General features: G+C 33.9%; 1 protein-coding gene across 29 annotated transcripts in view; it reads right to left on the reverse strand.

Annotated features, from left to right (window-relative positions):
* Nucleotides 1-20,735, reverse strand: part of Dlg1 (discs large MAGUK scaffold protein 1) — a 271,999-nt gene that overhangs the window by 116,378 nt on the left and 134,886 nt on the right. For 19 of the 29 annotated variants that reach the window (XM_058583549.1, XM_058583552.1, XM_058583555.1 and 16 more), the window contains one exon: nt 15,475-15,573. The exons of the other annotated variants lie outside the window; for them this stretch is intronic. In XM_058583549.1, the coding sequence (XP_058439532.1) occupies nt 15,475-15,573 (99 nt within the window). The remainder of the gene's footprint in view (nt 1-15,474; nt 15,574-20,735) is intronic. 29 annotated transcript variants of the gene reach the window in all.

A 20,735-nucleotide genomic window follows, 5' to 3' on the forward strand; every position in this document is an offset into this window, starting at 1 on the left:
ATATCATCTTGAAAAGAGCCTAGCCAACTCAGAAAGGCTGGTTAAAAATCACGAGAAAAACATCCAAGAGATATGGGATAACATAAAAAAACCAAACCTACGAGTCATCGGGATAGAAGAAGGTACAGAGATTCAAACCAAGGGAATGAGTAGCCTGCTGAATGAAAAAATTACAGAAAACTTTCCAGAAATAAAGAAGGAAACAGATATACAAATTTTAGATGCATACAGGACACCGAGCACACAAAATCACAGTAGACCAACGCCAAGACACGTTGTTATGAAGATATCCAATATACAGAACAAAGAGAAAATATTAAAAGCTACAAGAGAAAGGAGGCAGATTACATTCAGGGGTAAACCAATAAGGTTAACAACGGATTTTTCATCACAGATGCTGAAAGCGAGAAGATCCTGGAACAACGTATTTCAAACACTGAAAGACAATGGATGCCAACCAAGAATTCTGTATCCAGCAAAATTAAGCTTCAGGTACGACAATGAAATAAAAATCTTTCATGATAAACAAAAGCTAAAAGAATTTGCAGCCAGAAAACCAGCAATGCAAAGCATCTTGAGCAAAACACTACACGAGGAAGAAATGAAAAACAATAACCAAAACCATCAGTGGGAAGTGCCTCTATAAAAACAGAGGGCGGGGGGAAAGCTAACCATGGAGAAACAAACTAAATTAAATTAAAAAAAAAAAAAGAAGATAAATAATCAAACATGGCTGGAAGTACAAACCATATATCAATAGTAATTCTAAACGTTAATGGCTTAAACTCTCCAATAAAGCGACATAGGCTGGTAACATGGATTAAAAAAACAAATCCAACAATATGCTGCCTCCAGGAGACACATCTGATTGCAAAAGACATACACAGGCTGAAGGTGAAAGGTTGGGAAAAAATATACCACGCACACGGTCCTCGTAAGCAAGCAGGGGTGGCCATCCTCATATCGAATAAAATCGACTTCAAGACTAAGTTAATCAAAAGGGATAAGGAAGGACATTATATACTGTTAAAAGGAACCATTCACCAACAAGACATAACAATTATCAATATTTATGCACCAAATAATGGTGCTGCGACGTTCATAAAACAAATTCTCCTCAAGTTCAAGAATCAAATAGACCACAACACAATAATTATGGGTGACTTCAACACACCTCTCTCACCATTTGACAGATCCTCCAAACAAAAGTTGAATAAAATAACTATAGAACTCAATATCACAATCAACAACCTAGAATTAACTGACATATATAGAATACATCAACCATCATCAAGAGGATATACTTTTTTCTCAGCAGCACATGGATCCTTCTCAAAAATAGACCATATATTATGCCATAGGGCAACCCTCAGTAAATATACAGGGGTGGAGATAATCCCATGCATTTTATCTGATCATAATGGAATGAAACTGGAAATCAATGATAAAAGAAGGAAGGAAAAATCCTACATCACATGGAAAATGAACAATATTTTACTGAATGATCAATGGGTTACAGAAGACATAAAGGAGGAAATCAAAAAATTCTTAGAGATAAATGAAAATACAGACACAACATATCGGAATCTATGGGACACAATGAAAGCAGTTTTAAGGGGGAAATTCATCGCCTGGAGGTCATACCTGAAAAAAAGGAAAAACCAACAAATAAATGAGCTAACACTTCATCTCAAAGCCCTAGAAAAGGAAGAGTAAATCAACAGCAAATGTAGCAGAAGGCAAGAAATAATTAAAATCAGAGCGGAAATCAACGAAATTGAAACAAAAGAAACTATTGAAAAAATTAACAAAACTAAAAGTTGGTTCTTTGAAAAAATAAATAAGATTGATAGACCCTTAGCCATGCTAACGAAGAGGAGAGAGAACTCAAATTACTAACATAGGGGATGAAAAAGGCAATATCACAACAGACACTACAGAAATACAGAAGACAATTAGAAATTATTTTGAAAACCTATATTCCAATAAAATAGAAGATAGTGAAGACATCGATAAATTCCTTAAGTCATATGATTTGCCCAGACTGAGTCAGGAGGATACTCACAACTTAAAACAGACCAATATCAATAGATGAAATAGAAGAAGCAATCAAAAGACTTCCAACCAAGAAAAGCCCAGGACCGGATGGGTATACAGCGGAGTTTTACAAAACCTTTAAGGAAGAATTAATACCAATACTTTTCAAGCTATTTCGGGAAATAGAAAAAGAGGGAGCTCTGCCAAATTCATTCTATGAGGCCAACATCACCCTGATTCCGAAACCAGACAAAGACACTTCAAAGAAAGAAAACTACAGACCAATATCTCTGATGAACCTAGATGCAAAAATCCTCAATAAAATTCTGGCGAATCGGATACAAAAACATATCAAAAAAATTGTGCACCATGATCAAGTAGGATTCATCCCTGGGATGCAAGGATGGTTCAATATACGGAAATCAATAAATGTTATTCACCACATCAATAGACTTAAAGATAAGAACCATATGATCATCTCAATAGACGCAGAAAAATCATTCGACTAAGTAAAGCATCCCTTTATGTTCCAAACATTAGAAAAACTAGGAATAACAGGAACTTACCTCGACATAGTAAAAGCTATCTATGCTAAGCCTCAGGCTAGCATCATTCTCAATGGAGAAAAATTGAAGGCATTCCCCCTAAAATCTGGAACAAGACAGGGATGCCCTCTATCACCACTTCTATTCAATATAGTTCTCGAAACACTGGCCAGAGCAATTAGACAGACGAAAGAAATTAAAGGCATCAAAATAGGAAAAGGAAGAACTTAAATTATCACTATTTGCAGGTGACATCATTCTATACCTAGAAGACCCAAAAGGGTCTACAAAAAAACTACTAGAACTAATAAATGAATTCAGCAAAGTGGCAGGATATAAAATCAACACGCATAAATCAAAGGCATTTCTGTATATCAGCGACAAAACTTCTGAAACGGAAATGAGGAAAAACACTCCATTCACAATATCCTCAAAAAAAATAAAATACTTGGGAATCAACCTAACAAAAGAGGTGAAGGATTTATACAATGAAAACTACAAAACCCTAAAAAGAGAAGTAGAAGAAGATCTTAGAAGATGGAAAAATATACCCTGTTCATGGATAGGCAGAACTAACATCATCAAAATGGCGATATTACCAAAAGTTCTCTATAGGTTTAATGCAATGCCAATCAAAATCCCAATGGCATTTCTTGTAGAAATAGATAAAGCAATCATGAAATTCATATGGAAAAATAAAAGACCCAGAGTAGCAAAAACAATGCTAAGCAGGAAGTGTGAATCAGGTGGTATAGCGATACCGGATTCAAAACTATATTACAGAGCAATAGTAACAAAAACAGCATGGTACAGGTACCAAAACAGGCGGGTGGACCAATGGTACAGAATAGAGTACACAGAGACTAATCCACAAAGCTACAACTATCTTATATTTGATAAAGCAGCTAAAAGCATGCAATGGAGGAAGGATAGCATCTTCAACAAATGGTGTTGGGAAAACTGGAAATCCATATGCAACAAAATGAAACTGAATCCCCTCCTCTCGCCATGCACAAAAGTTAACTCAAAGTGGATCAAGGAGCTTGATATGAAATCAGAGACTCTACGTCTGATAGAAGAAAAAGTTGGCTCCGATCTACATATTGTGGGGTCGGCCTCCAAATTCCTTAATAGGACACCCATAGCACAAAAGTTAATAACAAGAATCAACAAATGGGACTTACTTAAACTGAAAAGTTTTTTCTCAGCAAGAGAAACAATAAGAGAGGTAAATAGAGAGTCTACATCATGGAACAAATTTTTACTCCTCACACTTCAGATAGAGCCCTAATATCCAGAGTATACAAAGAACTCAAAAAGTTAAACAATAAGAAAACAAATAACCCAATCAACAAATGGGCCAAAGACCTGAACAGACACTTCTCAGAGGAGGACATACAATCAATCAACAAGTACATGAAAAAATGCTCACCATCACTAGCAGTCAGAGAAATGCAAATCAAAACCACCCTAAGATACCATCTCACTCCAGGAAGATTGGCAGCCATTATGAAGTCAAACAACAACAAGTGCTGGAGAGGATGTGGGGAAAAGGGTACTCTTGTACATTGCTGGTGGGACTGCAAACTGGTGCGGCCAATTTGGAAAGCAGTATGGAGATTCCTGGGAAAGCTGGGAATGGAACCACCATTTGACCCAGCTATTGCCCTTCTCCGACTATTCCCTGAAGACCTTAAAAGAGCATACTACAGGGATACTGCTACATCGATGTTCATAGCAGCACAATTCACAATCGCTAGACTGTGGAACCAACCCAGATGCCCTTCAATAGATGAATGGATTAAAAAAAAATGTGGCATTTATACACAATGGAGTATTATACAGCACTAAAAAATGACAAAATCATGGAATTTGTAGGGAAATGGATGGCACTAGAGCAGATTATGCTTAGTGAAGGTAGCCAATCCCTAAAAAACAAATACCAAATGTCTTCTTTGATATAATGAGAGCAACTAAGAACAAAGCAGGGAGGAAGAGCAGGAAGAAAAGATTAACATTAAACAGATACATGAGGTGGGAGGGAAAGGGAGAGAAAAGGGAAATTGCATGGTAATGGAGGGAGATCCTCATTGTTATACAAAATTACATATAAGAGGTTGTGAGGGGAATGGGAAAATAAACAAGGAGAGAAATGAATTACAGTAGATGGGGTAGAGAGAGAAGAGGGGAGGGGAGGGGAGGGGAGATAGTAGAGGATAGAAAAGGTAGCAGAATACAACAGTTACTAATAGGGCATTATGTAAAAATGTAGGTGTGTAACCGACGTGATTCTGCAATCTGTATTTCGGGTAAAATTGGGAGTTCAAAACCCACTTGAATCAAATGTATGAAATATGATATGTCAAGAGCTTTGTAATGTTTTGAACAACCAATAAAAAATAAATAAATAAAAAGGTATTAAAATAATTCTAAGAACCAGTTATTTAAAAATAGGCAAAAATTATGAAATATGATATGTCAAGAGCTTTGTAATGTTTTGAACAGCCAATAAAAAATAAATAAAAATAGGCAAAAATTAACAGTTTAGAAAATATTGTTTTACAAGGTACATTCTATTTCTCCTTCTAAGCATTTATTAAAGTTTCATTGTATTCATTTGTTTAATCTTTCTCTCCTTCCCAAAACAAGCATTTTTCAAATGTAGACTTCACAAACCCCAGAGGTAAATCTTGGATTTTAATTTGAAACATACTATCACTGAGTTGATCACTGTAGGTTAAAGTGATTGTAAAAAATAAATGGGGGGGCTGGGGTCATGGCTTAGTGGTAATGAGCTTGCCTAGAACATGTGAGGTCCTGGGTTCGATCCTCAGCACCACATAAAAATAAATAAACAAAATAGAGGTATTGTGTCCAACTATAACTAAACAATAAAATATTAAAAAAAAAATAAATGGGGTAGATTCTAGGAAGATGGCAAAGTAAGAAGCACAGTAAATCTCTTTCTACCTAGACAACAAATCCAGTGGCATAATCTGTCTGAGTATCTGGAAATGCTGGATTCTCTTCAAGGATCACAACTTCCAAATGAAGGCCTGGACAGTTAATTTTGTCACTTTAGCATAGTAGTAGCTATCCAACTGCCTTCCCTCAGTCCTGTGGCAGGCAGCTACCTGTGTAGTTTTCATAAAACTGTTTATACACAGCTTGCATGAGTCATGGTGGGCAAAAAAGATCCTGTCCACCAAATACCAGAGATCTGTGCTCTTAACTGCTGACTGCCTCTTCTGATCACAGGGGTGTAGACAAAGAGGCAATGGCCACTGCTTTTGCCCCTCTCTCTATTATTGTAAGCCCCTCCTCAAATCTGCCTGGATTGACCTCCATGGGTCTCATTCTCTGTGTATAATTCAGCTTTCCATTGCTGTAACAAAATACCTGACATAAACAATATAAAAGAAGAAAAGGTTTACTCTGATTCACAGTTTCAGTCCATTGTCGATTGGCCTTATCATTTAGGGCATTTGGGAAGCACATGATGGAACAGAGCCAGGAAGCACAAAGAGAGTGAGAAAGACAGGGAGAGGGGGAGAGAGAAGGAATGACAGAGAGATTGGGAATAAGTCATATCCTTCAAGGACATGCCCCAGTGATCTGCCTTCTTCAACTAGGCCCCACCTCCTTGAGTTCCTACCACCTCCCAATAGCCTCATAAGCTGGGAATTAAGACTTTGATACATGAGCCTTTGGGGCACATTCTAGATCCACACGATAATATCCTGCTTTCATTTAAAAAAAATCTTTTTGACCTTTCACAACAAAGACTAGGACATTAGTTATGGCATATATAGGGGAAACTGGAAAATCACCACAGGTCTGGGAATATGCAGGCTTAGAAAATACCTGAGAAGACCTCAAGTTTACAACTCTGGTTGACTCTTGGCAGCTTACAATAAACAAACAAACAATAGCTAACAAAATCCTGGAGGAGAATTCGATTTCCAAAGTTATTACATATCAAATTCAAATATGCAGTTTGCTAGACAAAAAAATTACAAGGCATACAAAGAAACAGAAATGTATATATGGTCCATTCAAAAGAAAAACAATAAACCAACCCAACTGCCTCTGAAAAAGACCTGATAACAGACCTACTAAACAAAGCCTTTAAAACAACTGCTTTAAAGGTCCTCAAATAACTAGCCATGAAAAAGGTCAAGAAAATGATATATCAACAAAAATGGAAGTATGAACGATGAGCAAAGAAAGAAAAGAGGTTACTGAAGTGTGAACGTGTTATCTGTGGGATACCAGAAAGAACACACATATTGTGGAATACTAAGGAGAAGTTAGAAAGGAGCAAAGAGAATATTTGAAGAAATAAGAAAAAATTTCCCAAAGTTGGTGAAAGATATGAATATAAACATCCAAAACGGTCAAGGAACTCACACAAATAAGATGAAGTCAAAGATATCCACACTGAGACATATTATAACTGTCAAAGGTCAAAAACAAAGGAGGCTTTTCAAAGCAGCAAGATAAGTTACTTGTCATACAAGAGATTCTCAAAAAGATTATTAGCAGATTTCTCATCAGAAACTTTAAATGCCAGAAGGTGATGAGTGAACATATTCAAAGGCTGAACAAACAAACAAAAATTACCCTGTAAACTTTATTCAGCAAAATAGTCCTTTTAAAAGTGAGAAAGAAACTAAGACATTCCCAGATAAACAAAAGATGAGGGAGTTCACTATCATTAAATCTATCCTGAAAGAAGTGTTAAAGGTAATCCTATAGGTTGAAATGAAAGGACACTAATAGCCTGAAGGTAGTTAGTTGTATAAAATATTTTAAAAATAATTTTACATGACTAAAATAAAGCTTCATAATATGGAATTTCCCACTTGTGGCATCATGTTGGTGGCCCCAAATTTTTGAATTTTCAAGTAATTTAGATCTTTTATTTTTAGTTGGAACATGGGCCAGGGCTTGATTTGAAAGTTACTACTAGTAAATAATTGAAATCAGTATTACGAAGTAACTAAAGTAAGCTAGTAGTCTAAAAGTTAATATTAGTATAGTAAACCACAACAATAATTTTAACTTTGGTTTGTAAAGACACACTTTGTCTTCGGCATATTTGAGAGTAAAATAAAAATTATTACTTTATGTTTTTGAATATACAATATATAAAGATACAATTTTGTGGGCTGGGGCTGTAACTCAGTGGCAGAGTATTTGCCTAGCATGTGTAAGGCACCGGGTTCGACCCTTAGCACTGCATAAGAAAATAAATAAATAAAGCAAGGGCATGCTGTTCATCTACAACTATTTTAAAAAAATAGATACAATTTTGTGACACAAATAACTAAAAGGGTGGGGATAGAGCTGTTAAAAGAGAGAAGTACTTAAATGTTATTAAAGCTAAATTTACATATATTCATATTCTGAGTGTTTTAAGATATTAAATGTAATCCCATGGCAATGACAAAGAAGTAGAGGCACAAAGAAATTGAGAAAATTAAATATTTTACTACAAAAATCAACTAAATGCCAAAGAAAAAAATAATGCAAGAAATGGGGCACAAACTAAGTTATAAGGCATATAAAAAATGACAAAAGTCCTTCCTTCCTAGCAATTACTTCAAATGAATTGTATTCTTTAATCAAAAGACAAGACCAGGAGGCAGATGGATTAAAAAAAAAAAAGAATGACTCAATTACATGCTATCTGTAACTGACTCACCTTAGATTCAAAGATACAAATATGTTGAAAGTAAAGGATAGAAAGATATTCTATGCAAATAGTAAATCAAAAAGAGCAAAAGTGGCTATACTCAAAGTTAACTATAAATAAAAAAGATTACAGGTAAGATTATAGATGAATAAAAGCTTCAATTCACAAATATGTAACAATTATGAGCATCTGTGTACCTAGTAACCATCCATAACAACATAAGAAACAAAAATTGAAGAAACAAAAGGAAGAAAGAGTTCAAAAATAATAGTTGGAGACTTGAGCACCACTACCCCATTGTCCATAATGGACAGAAGAACTAGAAAAAAGATAATTAAGGAAAGAGTAGAAATGAATATGACACAATGAACCAAGTAGATCTAACAGATATATACAGAAAACTCCAACATCAACAGGATATTTATTCTTCTCAAGTGTACACGGGACAATTTCTAAGTGAGACCACAGCCAGCAAAATGAGTCCCAAAAGAATAAAAAGACAGATATATAAAGTATATTCTCTGACCACGATAGGATGAAGTCAGTAACAGAACAAAAATGGGAAAATTTACAAATTTGTTGGAATTAATTATACTCTTAAATAATCAGTGGATCAAAGAAGAAATCACAAGTTAGATAATATCTATAGATGAATGAAAACAAAAACACAATATACCAAAACTTATAAGACACAGTGAAAATAGTACTAAAAAGGAAATGTGTAGCTATAAACAATATGCTAAAGATCAAAACCAAAGTAACTACCTAACACTATAACTTAAGGAACTAGAAAAAAGAAGACAAGCTATACATAAAACTAGCTACAGACCAGGCATGGTGGTGCACACTTGTAATCTCAGCGGCTTGGGACGCTGAGGCAGGAGAATTTTGAGTTCAAAGTCAGCCTCAGCAACTTCATAAGGCCCTAAGCAACTCAGCAAGACCCTGTCTCTAAATAAAATATACAAGGGCTGGGGATCTGGCTCAGAGGTTAAGTGCCCTGGGGGTTCAATCCCTGCTACAAAAAAAAAAGGCTAGCTACATAAAGAAGGAAATAAGATGAGAACAAAAATAAAATAGAGAACAGAAAAATTAAAGAGAGCTGGGCACAGTGGCACAGATTTGTAATCCCAGCAACTTGGGAAGCTGACAAAGGAGGGTCACAAGTTTGAGAACATCCTCGGCAACTCAGGGAGGCCCTCAGCAACTTAGAGAGACCCTGTCTCAAACTATAAAAATAAAAAGGGCTGAGGCTTTAGTCAGTGGTAAAGTGCCCCCAGGTTAAATCCCTAGTAACCAGGAAAAATAAATAAATATACAAAAATACATAGAAAATTAAAAAGGCCCTTTTTGGCTCCTTGAAAAGATCAACAAAATTAACAAATCCTTAGCTGTCTGGACCTAGGAAGAATATTTCTACTAAAATTGAAATAGAGATATTAACTACTAATTTTAGAGAAGTAAAATGGATTATAAAAGGACTATGAACAAGCAAATGTATGTCAACATATTAGATAAGCTAAACGAGAGAGAATTCCTACAAATGCAAAAACCTATCAAGACTCAATCATGAAGAAAAGAATATTACGATAGATCTATAACTGAATCCATAATTAAAATCTTCTGACAGTGAATGGGAATCTAGCTTAGTAAAACACTCACCTAGCATGTTGGAAGCCCTGGGTTTTATCCCCAGCACCACCCTCCTACACCCCTGGGGGATAAAAATAGAAAAATTTTCTCACAGAGAAAGGTCATGGACAAGATACCTTCACTGGTGAATTTTATCAAGCACTTAAAGAATTAACATTAGTCCTTCTCAAGCTTTCCAAAAAAATAGAAGAGAAAAGACTATATTAATACTCATTTTATGAGCCCAGCATTACCCCGATGCCAAAGAAACAAGTACAATCTAGAAACCTAGAAACAACAAGAAACTATAGGCCAATATCCTAAAAACACTAATGCAAAATCCTTAACTACAGACCCACATCTTTATGAACACTATGCAAAAATCCTTAACAAAATACTAGCAAACAGCACTATATTAAGAGGAATATTCATCATAATCAAGTGGTATTTTATTCCTGGCATACAAGGATGGTTCATAAAAATAATCAGTGCAATATACCACAATAGACTGAAAAGAAAAAAAAAACACATATTATCTTAATTGATGCAAAAAAGCATCCGACAAAACACTCTTTCAAGATGAAATACTTATTAACTAGAAATAATTTAAAAGTCATATACTTCATGATAAAAGCCATGTTTTGCATGAATATACCTCCTACAACAAGTATCACACTCAATGGTGAAAGACTAAGAGCTTTTCCTCTAGATTAAGAACAAGGCAAAATGATTGCTTTTTACTAAAGTATTCAACATAACACTACTTGTTTAGTTGAAATTGTAGTCAGAGCAATAAGGAAGAAAATATGACATTTAAATCGGAAAGGAGGAAGCAAAATTATCTCTGTTCACAGCTGATAGTCCATAAAAAGATTCCAGAAAAAACTGTTAAGACTAATTAATGAATTCAGCAAAGTATCAAGATACAAAGTCAACATACAAAAAGTAGTTACAATTCTGTTAACAATGAACAATCTAAAAAGGAAATTAAGAAAACCATTTGATTTGCAATTTCTTGATTTTAAAATTTACTACAGAGTTGCAATAAGCAAAATAAGAGAGTACTGGTATAAAGACAGACATATAGACTGTGGAAGAGAAAAGAATCCAGAAATAAAAATCATGGACAAAAATTAATCTAAAATCAATCTATAATATACATGTAAGATCTAAAAATATGAAATTCTTAGGAGAAAACAGGATAAAAGCTTCAAAACATTGGGTTTGGCAATGATTTCCTTTGACACAAAGACACAGCAACAAAAGAAAAAGTAGACAAATTTGATTTTGTGAAAAAATTTTAAATTTGTGTAGCAAAGACACTATCAACTAATCAAGAGGCAATCACTGAACAGAAAAGAAAATTTGCAAATTATCTCTGGTAAGAGAGTGATATCCAGAACATACAGAGAACTCCTAAAACTCAACAACAAAAAAATAAATAACTCAATTTAAAATCTGGGAAATAAATTGTTCAGATATTATTCCAAAGAAGATATGCAAATTGGCAATAAGCACATGAAATATGTTTAACATTACTAATCATTCGGGAAATTAAATCAAAACTATAATGAGATACCACCTCAGACCCACAAGGCTGGCACTGTCAAGAAAACAAAAGCAACAAGTGTTGGTGAGTATGTGGGAAAATAGGAGCCCTTAGGCACTGTGCTGGGAATGTCAAATGGTATAACCACAGAAAACAGCATGATGGTTTCTTAAAAAAAGAAATGCCACATGATCAAGCAATTTTACTTCTAGGTACAAACTACAAAGAATTGAAACCAGTGTCTAGAATAGAGATTTTTACATCCATGTTCACAGCAGCATTATTTACCATACCTAAAACGTGGAGGGAATCCAGCTGTCTTTGAAGTATGGATGGATATGGAACATGGTGTTATGGATTAGATCTAGAAAGTCCCCCCCAAAAGCTCATGTGTTAGGTAATGCAGCAAAGTTCAGATGTGAAAAGATTAGATTCTGAGAGCCTATAACCTTGTCAATGGATTAACCCATTTTATAGATTAATAATTTTTTAAATATTTATTTTTTAGTTTTAAGTGGACACAATATCTTTATTTTATTTTTATGTGGTGCTGAGAATCAAACCCAGTGCCTCACGCATTCTAGGCGAGCATGCTATCACTTGAGCCACATCCCTAGCCTCAGATTAATAATTTTAATGTGTTAAAATTATTACTGTGTGGTAACCATAGGCAGGTGAGGCATGACTAGAGGAAGCAAGTCACTGGGGGCATGTTCTTAGGGACTATATCTTGTCTCTGGCTCTTCAAGCTTTCTCTGTTTCCTGGTCACCGTGAATGACTAGTTTTCCTCTGCCACACACTCTGTCATGAGGTTCTGCCTCAACTCAAGCCCAGATCAATGGACTCTACCAACCATGGACCAAACCTCTTAATCTGTGAGCCCAAATATACTTTTCCTCCTTCAAGTTGCTCTTGTCTGGTATTTTACAGCAACAAAAAACTGACCACCACATTTTGGGTATATATGTATCAGTTGTGTAATACATGCAGTATTATTTAGCCTTTGAAAACAAGAGTTGGGCACAGAGGTGCATATCTGTAATTCCACTGGCCCAGGAGGCTGAGGCAGGTGGATCATCAATTCAAAGCCAGCCTCAGCAACTTGGCAAAAGTCTGTCTCAAAAAGAAAAAAAAAAAAGAAGAGAGGGGCTGGGGATGTGGTTCTGTGGTTAAGCTCCCTGGGGTTCAATCCTTGGTACCAAAACAAAAACAAAAGAAAAAATTCTGCCAGGTGTAGTGGCATACACTTGTAATCTCAGTGACTTTGAGGCTAAGGAAGCAGGATTGCAAGTTTAAGGTCAGACTCAACAACTTAGGCTCTCAGTAATTTAGCAAAAATAAAAGGAGTTGGGGATATATCTCAGAATTAGAGTTCCCCCGGGTTCAAGCCAAGTAATAAAAACAAAACAAAACAAAAAAAAAGAAAAGAAAACAAAGGGGGAGGATTCTGACATTCACTAAAACATGGATGAACTTTAGGGACATAATGCTAAGTGAAACAAATCAGCTCTAAAAGACAAACATTATATGATTCCACTTACATGAGATACTTCAGAGTAGTCAAAATCAGAGAAACAGAGTGAATGCCAGTGGCTGGGGAAGGGAGAAATGGGGAATTACTATTTAATGAGTACCGAGTTTCAGTTCTGCAAGAGTTCTGGAGATAAATGAATAGCGATGAGTGTACAACAATATGAATGTATTAATATAACTACATTTTATGTCCTACAAATTTTTCAACAATAAATTTTTAGTAAAAATATGTGACTTCAATCTTAGGAAAATGAATGAAACACAAACTGAAAGATATTCTACAAAATAAGTAGCTAGTTTTCTTCTTGTCATACTCATGATTGAAGACAGATTATGGGGTTACTCCAGATCAAAGGAGTGTAGTATCATGGAAATTAAGTATGTGGTATTAGGCAGGCCAAAGGATCTATTTTGTGTATTTTTTCCTTAATAAAGAACATTATTGGGATAATCAGTAAAATGTATTTAAGGTCCATACACTAGACAACAGCATTGTACTAATGTTAATTTCCCAATTTAGCCCACTGTACTGTAATAATATTCTTGATTTAGTATCATAAATAATTTAGTATCACAAAACATTAAAAAATACATAGGAAGAAAAATAAGAAAGCAGCTGTGGTAAGTACATATATTAACAACTGAGGAATTTGGGTATCTTTGTACAATTTTTCAACTGTATGTAACTACGAAATGATTTTAAAATAAACCAAAACAAACAGAAAACTCCAGAAAGCAAACAGAGTAAGAGCACTGCAGTCAAGCATTAGTTTGCAATTTAAAAAAGGTTCACTCAGATAATCCAGATACATTTAAGATTATCCATGAAACAAAAATGTATCAGATCATGCTTTAGACAGTGCTAATAATGATCCAATAATTTAAGACCTAAAACTCAAAACATTTTGTGAAATTTGAAGGGTCCAGGGGCAACAGGATGCTCTTCCCTAGAAACACCTCTGATGTAATTACTTGCATATCACATGGGAGTTATCTGTTAACTTGTCTCTGGTACATCTAGTAAGCTCTTGGAGGACAATATTATATTCATTTTAGTATTTACAATACACCCCAATCTGCCAGGGATATGTTCTAAGATGTTCCACAGATATCTGAAACAACGAATAGTACTGTATCCTATAAAAACTCTTTTCCCTATATACACATACCTATGATACAGTTTAATTTATAAATTAATCACAAAAAAGATTAACAACAAATAATATATTGAACAATTATAACCCTATTCTGTAATAAGAGTTATTTAAAATTTATGAGTTTTTATTTCTGGAATTTTTCATTTAATATTTTTGAACATAGTCAATTGAGAATAACTAAAACTGCAGCAAGCCAACCCTTGGATAAGGAGGGACTACTGTATATGACTCAAATGGTTACACAAAATTTAAGGGAAACCAATCCATTCCAAAATACATGTTTGAATATCAAAAAAGACCATCACACATTAAAGCATTTTCACCAAAGTCTCAATTACATGATAGCTCAATTTAATGACAGAAGTGACTAAGAATGAAAGCATCTATTTGTTTTTGTTTGTTTGTTTTTAAAGAATTTACTTTGGAGTAGAATTAAGCTTCTGAGTTTAAGAGACTGGTGTCAGAGAGGATGTAGTTATATTCCTACCAGAAAGAACTAGCATATTACTACTATGTGCATTAATTTACACTTTGAATGTGGATCAGATTTTTCACACCAAAGATTATCAATACTTTACTTAATATCATTAATCTCACTTTGGGTAATTTTGTTGGAAACGCACTTAATGTCAATAAGCCATTCCTTGAAACTAGATAGGCTCTAAAAATGAAAAATAATCAAGTTCTCTGACAGTTGGCTATTATTTTATTTTTAACTGTTACACGTAAATTTATTAAAATAAAATGTTTATTTTGGAGTAGTTTTACTTGTAGGAAAGTTATGAAGTTAGCACAGAGTTCTCACATACTCTAGATATATCATCAATTATTTTTAATTAATAAAAGTGAAGTATGTTATCTAATCAAATGAGAAAATGATGAATATTACTAAAGAAGACAAACACATATTAGGAAACAAAGTACTACATAAAATGATACATCCAGTACAAGATCAGAAATGCAATTTTTAAATTATCTTTAGAAATTAAACAAGATTTTGCAAAGCAAAAATATTTTTAAAAACCTTTTAAAATAGATTTACAAGTATAAAAGGCATGATAACAAATGTAAGGAGATTCAATATTATGAAGATATTTAGAATATGTCCTATTTCATAAATACTACCTAATAAAATGGCAAATTTGAACCCATTTTATATTATTAAATCCCAAATATTTAATTGCCTGAAAATACCCACTGAAGCCCAAAGTAAATTACCATATCTAACAACAACAAAAAAGTTAAAACAGTTTTAAAAGAATACAAATAAAACATCAAAAGCAAATGAAATTTTTATAAAGAAAAAATAAACTAATAAAAACCTGTGGTATGGTGGGTAGGATGACAGTATTCTCAGCAGGGACTGGCAGGACAGGGATCACAGGGACAGTGGGAGAAGAGGGAGGAACAGCTTCTGTTGGCTAAAAATCATCAATGACAAAAAATCAGGAAAAACACCAAAACAAAAGAAAAAAACATAACTGAAAGTTGTGCCACAAAGATAAATTGTAGTTTTCAGAAATAACTAAGTAGTAGGTAAAATATTAATATATTACTATAATTTAAATGAGGAAATGTTCTCCAGAAATTTTAGAAATAATTGTGTATCCATTATAATATTCAAGACTCTATAGTTAAAAGGAATGACTATTCTTTAGATGTTTAAGTAAAAATAATAAAAGGCAATCACTTATAATACTGCTCTTCCTCTAGAAGAAAAGACACTTGTTTCATAGATTATAAAATTTTTTTCTAGCATTCAAAAAGTATTTGACTGCTTTCCTTTTTGCATTTAAAGAAACCAAAGTCATTTTATTAGTCCACCATGCAAACTATGAAAGCTTATAAATACACAGACAAAAGATTCAAAGAACTTCAAAACAAAATGTATATATCTTTAAATAATCTATACAATTGATCTCTACCATCAAGAATAGTAATAAACTGCCTAAAACTATCTATAATAGTCATTAATTCAGCTAACATTCACTACCTGTCTACAATGTGTCAGACAGTCTGGCCAAAAAAAAAAAAAAAAGAGGAAAAAAAAGAAAAAGGAGAATACTTTAGTGATATAATTTAAACAAACATGTTTTTGATATTTATGTTTCATAATTTATTTGGCTTGGTTCAATTATGTTTAGAGATATGACTCTAGAACATAAAAAAAGTGTTTTGTAACAAGGTATAATTACTGTAAGCTAAACTAATTCATAAACATTTACTATACAAAATTACATATGTAAGAAAAACACTAAAACCAGGTAGTTCAAGGACAGTATGAATTAACAAAGATTTAAAACATGAAGAAAAAAGTTGTGAAACTTGAAACTATGCTTATCCTCAATGATGAATACAAAATTGTAACAATAAATGTTTTTACCCATTAGTTGAGATTTATTAAAAATGCATGGTGCTGAGACAATTGGCTATCCACATGCAAAAGAATAAAGTTGAACCTCTACCTACCTCAAATCATATATAAAAGTAACTCCAAATGGATCAACAACCAAGTACAAAGTCTAAACTCATAAAACTCTTAGAAGAAAACATGGGATAAATAAACATGACCATGGGTTTGGCAATGGATTCTTAGATATGACACCAAAAGTATAACTGACAAAAGAAAAAAAATCATTTAGACTTCATCATAATTAAAACCTTGAAAAGGAAATTATCAAGTAAGTGAAAAGAAAATCTACAGAAAGCTGGGCACGGTGATTTTGCATGCCTGTAATACCAGTGGCTCAGAAGGCTGAGGCAGGATGATTGTGAGTTCAAAGCCAACCTCAGGAAAAGCGAGTTGCTAAGCAACTCAGTGAGACCCTGTCTCTAAATAAAACCCAAAATATGGCTGGGGAATGTGGCTCAGTGGTTGAGTGCCCCTGAGTTCAATTCCTGGTACCCACTGCCCCCCCTCCCAACCTATAACATACTCTTAAATCATACATCTGTTAAGGGTTTAATACTTAGAACATTCAAAGAATATATAAAGAACAACTCAATAAGAAAACAAATAACCCAATCAAAAAAAATGGGTTACAGTCTTGAACTGACATTTCTGCAAAGAAGATACCTGTGTCCAATGATGTCTGGCTACAAATAAAAGGGAAAGATGCTTAAAATCATTAGTCATTGGGGAAATACAAATCAGGGTCTTAATGATATACCTCTTCCCACCTACTGAGGAAGGCTATACTTAAAACAAAACACAACAAAATAACAAGTGGTGGCAAGAATGTGGACAAACTAGAACTCTTGCTGGTGGGTATGTAAAATGGTTCAGCCTCTGTGCAAAACATTTTGGTGGCTGTTCAAAAACTTCATTACAGAATTATCATATGACAGCAATTCTACTCCTAGCTATATACCCAAAAGAAATGAAAACAAAGGCTCAGTTATTTGTATGCCAATAGTTCATGCAGCATTATTCACTGTAGCTAAAAGGTGGAAACAAACCAAGGGATAAATAAAATGTGGTATATACATAAAATGAAATATTAGCCTTAAAAAGGAAGGAAATTCTGGCATGCTACAACATGGACGAACCTTGAAGACATTATGTTAAATTTAAAAAGTCACAAAAAGACAAATACTATGATTGCAATTAATAATTTTATTTATTTCACCACAAAACAAAAAAACTTTTTAAATGCATGGAAATAGGTTCTTGCACCTGCTTTAAGATACACAAATTCACAAAAACTTTAGAAAAACCAATTTAGCAGTAAACAACTAGAGCCTTAAAAATGTCTAAACTCTGACTCAGTACCTGTGAAAATTTACCTTAAGGGAATAATTTAAAAAGCAAATAACTTTCAGTTATTCTCTTGAGCACTGTTTGTAATTGGGGAAGGAATACCTTAAATATCCAAAGGTGTCTGCATGATTGAATAATGATAATTATGTAAGAATAAATATTATATAGCAATTAAAAATTATTTGTAAGAATAAATTTATAAGGCTATGGTTGTGATCAATGGCAGAGCACTTGCCTTGCACATGTGAGGCACTGGGTTCAATCCTCAGGACCATATGAAAATAAATATATTAAAAAGAATTCAGAATCTATGATTTTAAAAAGGAATAAGTTCATAAGTCATATGGGATATTGTTTATTACATAACACTAAGTAAAAAAGAGGGAAAATGAAACACATAAAAAAATGCAAAGAAATGTCTGAAAGTTAACCTCTGGGAGCAGGATTGTAAGTGCAGACACTCTTCCAGCTTCTTCTTTAAACTGAATTCTATTGTTTTTCAACTGTCAACAATAAATACATAAACAAATACATAGTAATGTTATAAATGCAGGGTGAGGGATAGAATCTGTACATATTAAGAGAAAATTATTATCATCTTCTACCATCACATTCTCTAAAAAATAAGCGGAAATATATTTCGTATTAATTATTTTAAAAGGCATTACAAATCTCACCACTGAAGTTCAGCTTATTCCTGATGCCAGGATTTCCTGTTTTAAAAAATTTCAACAGGCATAAATATTAGTTCTTACAGTAGATTAAAATATAAAAGGATGATTTGAGGACAGGATTGAAAGGATGATATAATTCTGGGGAATTGCATATCTAAACTGAAAATGTCAAATATAATACATGTATATACAATATAAATACTGAGGCAACAATATATAATAACCAAGATACCATTAATCTCCCTGGTTCTTTCTCTCTTTCCAATGCTCCCATTATAAACCAGTTCCCAGTTTGGTATGATTAAATAATTCTGGAGACAGAGAGTGATGACATTTGTATAATGCTATGAATGTATTTAACATCACTGAATAATACATTTAAAATGGTTAAAATGGTAATTTTATGTTATATACATTTTACCATAATTTTTTCAGAGTACATTATGAATAAAGCCTCTGGGGACTCTAATCACCATTTATACCCAGTTCCTTTTATGAAAAATTTTTTAAATTCCATATTATAAAATTAAAATTACACATTTAGATAACTGATTTTCTTTGCAACATTTATATGACCTTCTTACAATGATTTATGATAAAGCATGAAAGGATGGTTCTAAAAGAACCACTGATGGACCAACTGGATATATATCAAATCTAATGAACACTGATCCCTAATTTGAACCATCCATAACATCAACTCATATTTTACTGACATAACTGAGAGAAGTAAACAAAATAAAGTTTCTAGAATATGATTTACTGTCATGACCATGCTATAGGCAGCAACTTATTGAACAGAAAAGTACACTTCTCAAGTAGGGTAAGGAGAACATCTGGGTGCTGGGAATAGGGAGGAGAAAGCAACCTGGTTTAGGGTGTTGAAGCCTGACCAGGGTGAAAGGGTGGGTGACCATGGGCAGAGTGGCAGCAGGCTGATGTGTGTTGTTGGGACTCAACTGAGGAGTCTCTATATGGCAATAACAGCAGCCAGGCATGAGGTTTGGAGTCCTTAGTAGAGTAAAAGGGGATCTACTGGTGATAGAGCAGAGTAAGGAAGGTGTCCACTTAGGGCAGTGAGTGATGGAAAATGCTTATTATAGGGGATTTTAAACTATTAAATAAATACATATAGAGAATAATGGGAATAAGGTTCCTCATGTCAGAAAATGGGAGTTATAAATATGAAAGGGGAGAAAAGTAGCATAAAACCTTCGGTGTTAGACTGAATTAGAGGTACTGGTATAACATATATCTTTCAATGTATACACATACAAAAATAAATATAGACATAAATGTGTGTATGAGTATATATATTCCCTACTGCCCACTGGGAAAAAAGGCAACACTTATCACCCCCAAAGCATGAACATATCTAGTACCCTGGCTTTACTTCTAAATATCTGTTCTCCAGTAAAAAATAAAATAAAATAGGGCCCTTGGAGAAATGGCTGATTCTAGTGCTTGAGCCCAGCAAGTACAATATGAGTCAAGATATCTTGCTGTGTCAGAAAAAATGAAGTGTTCAAAGAATAATAGGGGTATCACAAAGGACTCAGAAGTCAGTTGAGAGGCTGCCACTAGCCAGACTGGGATCAAAATAAATAATAACAACAGTGGCATATACTGCAATAATAGGAATCCAAGAGTTCATAAAAGCATTTCCTTACAACCAAATGCCAACTAAAAATTGTAGAAGAATGGAATTATAAAATAATCACTTGGCAACCACTGTTGTTATAGTTCTTTCAAAAAATATCAAAGGTAACATCACCAGTTGTGGGACAAACTGAAATCATATATCACCTGCTAGGATAACATGAGAGCACATAATCAATTCTGTGATACTTCTTTTTCTTTTCTTTTGGTATTGGGGATTGAAGTCAGAGGCACTCAACCACTGAGCCACATTCCCAGTCCTATTTTCTTATATTTTATTTAGAGACAAGGTCTTACTGAGTTGCTTAATGCCTCGCTGTTGCTAGGCTGGGTTTGAACTCATGATCTTCTCTGCCTCAGTCTCCCCAAGCCTCTGGTACTACAGGCCTGCGTCACCGTGCCTGGCCTTCTATGATATTTCTATCAAAGATGCATCTAATCAGTAACATTACATAAACCCAAAGTAAGGAATACACAAGAAAATAAATGT

Source organism: Marmota monax, unplaced genomic scaffold, assembly GCF_021218885.2.
Source record: "Marmota monax isolate L192 unplaced genomic scaffold, Marmota_monax_Labrador192_F-V1.1 WCK01_AAM20220418_F8-fsc00052, whole genome shotgun sequence".
NCBI classification, from domain to species: domain Eukaryota; kingdom Metazoa; phylum Chordata; class Mammalia; order Rodentia; family Sciuridae; genus Marmota; species Marmota monax.